This window comes from Pelophylax lessonae (assembly GCF_965119305.1).
Source record: "Pelophylax lessonae genome assembly, chromosome: 2".
NCBI classification, from domain to species: Eukaryota; Metazoa; Chordata; class Amphibia; order Anura; family Ranidae; genus Pelophylax; species Pelophylax lessonae.
Genome location: NC_138769.1, coordinates 389,589,100 through 389,596,724, shown reverse-complemented (window position 1 = coordinate 389,596,724; position 7,625 = coordinate 389,589,100). Strand labels below are relative to the sequence as shown.

Here is a 7,625-nt window from a genome sequence, read left to right as displayed (position 1 = left end):
CGGATGATCATCAGTTAACATCCGTTTTCATCCGCTTCCGTCAATGTCCGTTTTTTGGAACAGATGAATGCCCTATTTTTCATCCGTCAAAAAAAAAAACAGATCGGACGAAAAACGGATGTAGACTGACAAACGGTCCGTTTTTCATCCGTTTTTGCATTGGTAATAAAAAAAACTGATGAAAAAATGGATGGAAAAACGGATGAAAAACTGATACATTGTGATGTGACTGCACTGATGAACTGAACGGACCGTATGTATGAAAGGGGCCTTTGGACAGACTCCGTTTATCTCAGCGGGGGATCGATCCGCCGATGCCCCGCTGAGCAGGAGAATGACAGCTGTTCTCTGCGCTGTGTGCGGAGACAGAGCTGTCAGAGCCCCATACATATCTATGGGGGAATCGGATGGGAACGGATCATCGGTCCGTTCTCATCCGATCCAATCCGCTGGACGGATGGAAAATAGGGTTTCCATCGTCCAGATTTGACGGATCAGATGTCAGTGGACATGTCTCCGCTGACATCCGATGCCCCATAGGGATGCATGGGGGTACTGTCCAGATCCGCCAAAAAAACTGACAGGCGGATCTGAACGTTCCGCCTGAGTGAAAGGGGCCTTAGGGTCCTTTCACACGAGCGCTCCGATCAGATCCGCCTGTCAGTTTTTTAGGTGGATCTGATCAGATCCTCCATGCATCCCTATGGGGCATCGGATGTCAGCGGAGACATGTCTGCTGACACCCGCATCCGATCCTGTCTGTGAAATCCGGACGGATGGAAACCCTGTTTTCCATCCGTCCAGGGGATCAGATCGGATGGGATTGGATGAGAGCGGACAGGCGGTCCACTGTCATCCGATTCCCCCATAGAGATGCATGGGGCTCTGACACCTCCCTCTCCACACACAGAGCGGAGAGGGAGCTGTCACCTTCCTGCTAAGCGGGGATCTGTGTTTACGATGCCCTGCTGAGCAGCACAGATCCGCCTATGGAGGCGGACTGTGTGAAAGAGCCCTAAATGAGCTTTTGCGTGTTTTATCGCGCAACTCTGCACGTTTTTCTGACCCAGGACGTGGATGAATAACATACCGTATCAACAAATGATGAAACAGATTATCTTTTATCTACCATATTAAAATCTACTAATTAAAAAAAAAAAACACGCATGAAAATGCGCCAAAATTGCTCACAAAAATGTGCAAAGACGCTACGCTCAGGTGTGAATGCAGCCTTTGAGGGTGACAGCTCTAAACGCTTTACATCCACCTGGGGTGAAGGTCTCTGGTATTGAGATGGCTAAGCATGTAAAATGGCAGGCATACATCTCATTATTGGAAGTAATGCTATGTGAATGGGAACACAAGCAGGTGTTATCCTATTTTGGCTGCAATGTGATTGGCCGCCACAGAGCAGAGCTGTACATCTTCTCCCCCCTCCTCAGCATGGAAGAGGTCGGGAATTTGTGAATGAAGCTTGCTATGCCTACAATGCTCGCTGTCCTCCTTATCCCCGCACTAGTCTGCACATCCACCTCCTCACAGATGAGGTATGGATTTTTCACGGAACAAGCTCAACTCCCGCTCCGTGCGGTCACGCCCCCGGAGTCACGTGCCGGGCTGCTGTCGTCATAGCTGTTCCCTGTACTAGGATGTGTGAGGAGAGCGCTCTCCGCCAGTGTTAGTGCTGTCGCTGCTCCTGCCAGCTTGTCCGTCCTTCCAGCATCTCTCCAGCCAGGAATGAGAAGCGATGTCCGGGCCATCCAACGAGGAGAAAAACTGCCGCAGGTTTCTGGAGCTTTTCCTAGGGGAATTCCGGGGACCGTTCGGGGAGGAGGACCCCATCCCGCTCCGTCCGCTGTCCGACCATGTCACCCCGGAGGAGGTGGAAGGGGAATGCCTGGACCTGTGCCTGCAACAACTCTACAAATAGTTAAGTCGTTCACTTGTACCCTCTTCCCTCCATCTCATGCTTCCCTTCCATGGTGCTGGGCTGGCCGGGACTTAGGGGAAAGTAGCACATGCCTGCACAGGGATTTCATGAGGACCTATAAATAGACAATAAAGAGCTCTGAGCGACGACCGACTTTACATGTATTATTACAGTGTCATTGGGAGTGATGGGTAGGTGCTGGACAGGTGTACCCTCCACCATTTCTATGCCAGGCTCCTCTCCTTCCAGGGGGATGTCATTGGGAGTGATGGGTAGGTGCTGGACAGGTGTACCCTCCACCATTTCTATGCCAGGCTCCTCTCCTTCCAGGGGGATGTCATTGGGAGTGATGGGTAGGTGCTGGACAGGTGCACCCTCCACCATTTCTATGCCAGGGCTCCTCTCCTTCCAGGGGGATGTCATTGGGAGTGATGGGTAGGTGCTGGACAGGTGCACCCTCCACCATTTCTATGCCAGGCTCCTCTCCTTCCAGGGGGATGTCATTGGGAGTGATGGGTAGGTGCTGGACAGGTGCACCCTCCACCATTTCTATGCCAGGCTCCTCTCCTTCCAGGGGGATGTCATTGGGAGTGATAGGTAGGTGCTGGACAGGTGTACCCTCCACCATTTCTATGCCAGGCTCCTCTCCTTCCAGGGGGATGTCATTGGGAGTGATGGGTAGGTGCTGGACAGGTGTACCCTCCACCATTTCTATGCCAGGGCTCCTCTCCTTCCAGGGGGATGTCATTGGGAGTGACGGGTAGGTGCTGGACAGGTGTACCCTCCACCATTTCTATGCCAGGCTCCTCTCCTTCCAGGGGGATGTCATTGGCAGTGATGGGTAGGTGCTGGGCAGGTGTACCCTCCACCATTTCTATGCCAGGCTCCTCTCCTTCCAGGGGGAGGTCATTGGGAGTGATGGGTAGGTGCTGGACAGGTGTACCCTCCACCATTTCTATGCCAGGGCTCCTCTCCTTCCAGGGGGATGTCATTGGGAGTGATGGGTAGGTGCTGGACAGGTGTACCCTCCACCATTTCTATGCCAGGCTCCTCTCCTTCCAGGGGGATGTCATTGGGAGTGATGGGTAGGTGCTGGACAGGTGTACCCTCCACCATTTCTATGCCAGGCTCCTCTCCTTCCAAGGGGATGTCATTGGGAGTGATAGGTAGGTGCTGGACAGGTGTACCCTCCACCATTTCTATGCCAGGCTCCTCTCCTTCCAGGGGGATGTCATTGGGAGTGATAGGTAGGTGCTGGACAGGTGTACCCTCCACCATTTCTATGCCAGGCTCCTCTCCTTCCAGGGGGATGTCATTGGGAGTGATGGGTAGGTGCTGGACAGGTGTACCCTCCACCATTTCTATGCCAGGGCTCCTCTCCTTCCAGGGGGATGTCATTGGGAGTGACGGGTAGGTGCTGGACAGGTGTACCCTCCACCATTTCTATGCCAGGCTCCTCTCCTTCCAGGGGGATGTCATTGGCAGTGATGGGTAGGTGCTGGGCAGGTGTACCCTCCACCATTTCTATGCCAGGCTCCTCTCCTTCCAGGGGGAGGTCATTGGGAGTGATGGGTAGGTGCTGGACAGGTGTACCCTCCACCATTTCTATGCCAGGGCTCCTCTCCTTCCAGGGGGATGTCATTGGGAGTGATGGGTAGGTGCTGGACAGGTGCACCCTCCACCATTTCTATGCCAGGGCTCCTCTCCTTCCAGGGGGATGTCATTGGTAATGATGGGTAGGTGCTGGACAGGTGTACCCTCCACCATTTCTATGCCAGGGCTCCTCTCCTTCCAGGAGGATGTCATTGGGAGAGATGGGTAGGTGCTAGACAGGTGTACCCTCCACCATTTCTATGCCAGGGCTCCTCTCCTTCCAGGGGGATGTCATTGGGAGAGATGGGTAGGTGCTGGACAGGTGTACCCTCCACCATTTCTATGCCAGGCTCCTCTCCTTCCAGGGGGATGTCATTGGGAGTGATGGGTAGGTGCTGGACAGGTGTACCCTCCACCATTTCTATGCCAGGGCTCCTCTCCTTCCAGGGGGATGTCATTGGGAGAGATGGGTAGGTGCTGGACAGGTGTACCCTCCACCATTTCTATGCCAGGCTCCTCTCCTTCCAGGGGGATGTCATTGGGAGTGATGGGTAGGTGCTGGACAGGTGTACCCTCCACCATTTCTATGCCAGGGCTCCTCTCCTTCCAGGGGGATGTCATTGGGAGTGATAGGTCGGTGCTGGACAGGTGTACCCTCCACCATTTCTATGCCAGGGCTCCTCTCCTTCCAGGGGGATGTCATTGGGAGTGATAGGTAGGTGCTGGACAGGTGTACCCTCCACCATTTCTATGCCAGGCTCCTCTCCTTCCAGGGGGATGTCATTGGGAGAGATGGGTAGGTGCTGGACAGGTGCACCCTCCACCATTTCTATGCCAGGCTCCTCTCCTTCCAGGGGGATGTCATTGGGAGAGATGGGTAGGTGCTGGACAGGTGCACCCTCCACCATTTCTATGCCAGGCTCCTCTCCTTCCAGGGGGATGTCATTGGGAGTGATGGGTAGGTGCTGGACAGGTGCACCCTCCACCATTTCTATGCCAGGCTCCTCTCCTTCCAGGAGGATGTCATTGGGAGTGATGGGTAGGTGCTGGACAGGTGTACCCTCCACCATTTCTATGCCAGGCTCCTCTCCTTCCAGGGGGATGTCATTGGGAGTGATGGGTAGGTGCCGGACAGGTGTACCCTCCACCATTTCTATGCCAGGGCTCCTCTCCTTCCAGGGGGAGGTCATTGGGAGTGATAGGTCGGTGCTGGACAGGTGTACCCTCCACCATTTCTATGCCAGGGCTCCTCTCCTTCCAGGGGGATGTCATTGGGAGTGATAGGTCGGTGCTGGACAGGTGTACCCTCCACCATTTCTATGCCAGGGCTCCTCTCCTTCCAGGGGGATGTCATTGGGAGTGATGGGTAGGTGCTGGACAGGTGTACCCTCCACCATTTCTATGCCAGGGCTCCTCTCCTTCCAGGGGGATGTCATTGGGAGTGATGGGTAGGTGCTGGACAGGTGTACCCTCCACCATTTCTATGCCAGGGCTCCTCTCCTTCCAGGGGGATGTCATTGGGAGTGATGGGTAGGTGCTGGACAGGTGTACCCTCCACCATTTCTATGCCAGGGCTCCTCTCCTTCCAGGGGGATGTCATTGGGAGTGATGGGTAGGTGCTGGACAGGTGTACCCTCCACCATTTCTATGCCAGGCTCCTCGCCTTCCAAGGGGATGTCATTGGGAGTGATGGGTAGGTGCTGGACAGGTGTACCCTCCACCATTTCTATGCCAGGCTCCTCTCCTTCCAGGGGGATGTCATTGGGAGAGATGGGTAGGTGCTGGACAGGTGCACCCTCCACCATTTCTATGCCAGGCTCCTCTCCTTCCAGGGGGATGTCATTGGGAGTGATGGGTAGGTGCTGGACAGGTGTACCCTCCACCATTTCTATGCCAGGGCTCCTCTCCTTCCAGGGGGATGTCATTGGGAGTGATAGGTAGGTGCTGGACAGGTGTAGCCTCCACCATTTCTATGCCAGGGCTCCTCTCCTTCCAGGGGGATGTCATTGGGAGTGATGGGTAGGTGCTGGACAGGTGTAGCCTCCACCATTTCTATGCCAGGGCTCCTCTCCTTCCAGGGGGATGTCATTGGGAGTGATAGGTAGGTGCTGGACAGGTGTACCCTCCACCATTTCTATGCCAGGGCTCCTCTCCTTCCAGGGGGAGGTCATTGGGAGTGATGGGTAGGTGCTGGACAGGTGTAGCCTCCACCATTTCTATGCCAGGGCTCCTCTCCTTCCAGGGGGATGTCATTGGGAGTGATAGGTAGGTGCTGGACAGGTGTAGCCTCCACCATTTCTATGCCAGGGCTCCTCTCCTTCCAGGGGGATGTCATTGGGAGTGATGGGTAGGTGCTGGACAGGTGTAGCCTCCACCATTTCTATGCCAGGGCTCCTCTCCTTCCAGGGGGATGTCATTGGGAGTGATGGGTAGGTGCTGGACAGGTGTAGCCTCCACCATTTCTATGCCAGGGCTCCTCTCCTTCCAGGGGGATGTCATTGGGAGTGATGGGTAGGTGCTGGACAGGTGTACCCTCCACCATTTCTATGCCAGGGCTCCTCTCCTTCCAGGGGGATGTCATTGGGAGTGATGGGTAGGTGCTGGACAGGTGTACCCTCCACCATTTCTATGCCAGGCTCCTCGCCTTCCAAGGGGATGTCATTGGGAGTGATGGGTAGGTGCTGGACAGGTGTACCCTCCACCATTTCTATGCCAGGCTCCTCTCCTTCCAGGGGGATGTCATTGGGAGAGATGGGTAGGTGCTGGACAGGTGCACCCTCCACCATTTCTATGCCAGGGCTCCTCTCCTTCCAGGGGGAGGTCATTGGGAGTGATAGGTCGGTGCTGGACAGGTGTACCCTCCACCATTTCTATGCCAGGGCTCCTCTCCTTCCAGGGGGATGTCATTGGGAGTGATAGGTAGGTGCTGGACAGGTGTAGCCTCCACCATTTCTATGCCAGGGCTCCTCTCCTTCCAGGGGGATGTCATTGGGAGTGATGGGTAGGTGCTGGACAGGTGTAGCCTCCACCATTTCTATGCCAGGGCTCCTCTCCTTCCAGGGGGATGTCATTGGGAGTGATAGGTAGGTGCTGGACAGGTGTACCCTCCACCATTTCTATGCCAGGGCTCCTCTCCTTCCAGGGGGAGGTCATTGGGAGTGATGGGTAGGTGCTGGACAGGTGTAGCCTCCACCATTTCTATGCCAGGGCTCCTCTCCTTCCAGGGGGATGTCATTGGGAGTGATGGGTAGGTGCTGGACAGGTGTAGCCTCCACCATTTCTATGCCAGGGCTCCTCTCCTTCCAGGGGGATGTCATTGGGAGTGATGGGTAGGTGCTGGACAGGTGCACCCTCCACCATTTCTATGCCAGGCTCCTCTCCTTCCAGGATGATGTCATTGGGAGTGATGGGTAGGTGCTGGACAGTGTACCCTCCACCATTTCTATGCCAGGGCTCCTCTCCTTCCAGGGGGATGTCATTGGGAGAGATAGGTAGGTGCTGGACAGGTGTACCCTCCACCATTTCTATGCCAGGGCTCCTCTCCTTCCAGGAGGATGTCATTGGGAGTGATAGGTCGGTGCTGGACAGGTGTACCCTCCACCATTTCTATGCCAGGGCTCCTCTCCTTCCAGGGGGATGTCATTGGGAGAGATAGGTAGGTGCTGGACAGGTGTACCCTCCACCATTTCTATGCCAGGGCTCCTCTCCTTCCAGGAGGATGTCATTGGGAGTGATAGGTCGGTGCTGGACAGGTGTACCCTCCACCATTTCTATGCCAGGGCTCCTCTCCTTCCAGGGGGATGTCATTGGGAGTGATGGGTAGGTGCTGGACAGGTGTACCCTCCACCATTTCTATGCCAGGCTCCTCTCCTTCCAGGGGGAGGTCATTGGGAGTGATGGGTAGGTGCTGGACAGGTGTAGCCTCCACCATTTCTATGCCAGGGCTCCTCTCCTTCCAGGGGGATGTCATTGGGAGTGACGGGTAGGTGCTGGACAGGTGTACCCTCCACCATTTCTATGCCAGGGCTCCTCTCCTTCCAGGGGGATGTCATTGGGAGTGATGGGTAGGTGCTGGACAGGTGTACCCTCCACCATTTCTATG

General features: G+C 55.4%; 1 protein-coding gene across 1 annotated transcript in view; it reads left to right on the top strand.

Moving 5' to 3' along the window:
* The first annotated feature begins 1,592 nt into the window (after positions 1-1,592).
* The window catches only part of PPM1E (protein phosphatase, Mg2+/Mn2+ dependent 1E), a 445,597-nt gene continuing 439,564 nt past the window's right edge, over positions 1,593-7,625 (top strand). Inside the window, exon 1 of the mRNA XM_082244830.1 lies at positions 1,593-1,929. Within this exon, the coding sequence (XP_082100956.1) occupies positions 1,748-1,929 (182 nt within the window). The 5' untranslated portion in view covers positions 1,593-1,747. The remainder of the gene's footprint in view (positions 1,930-7,625) is intronic.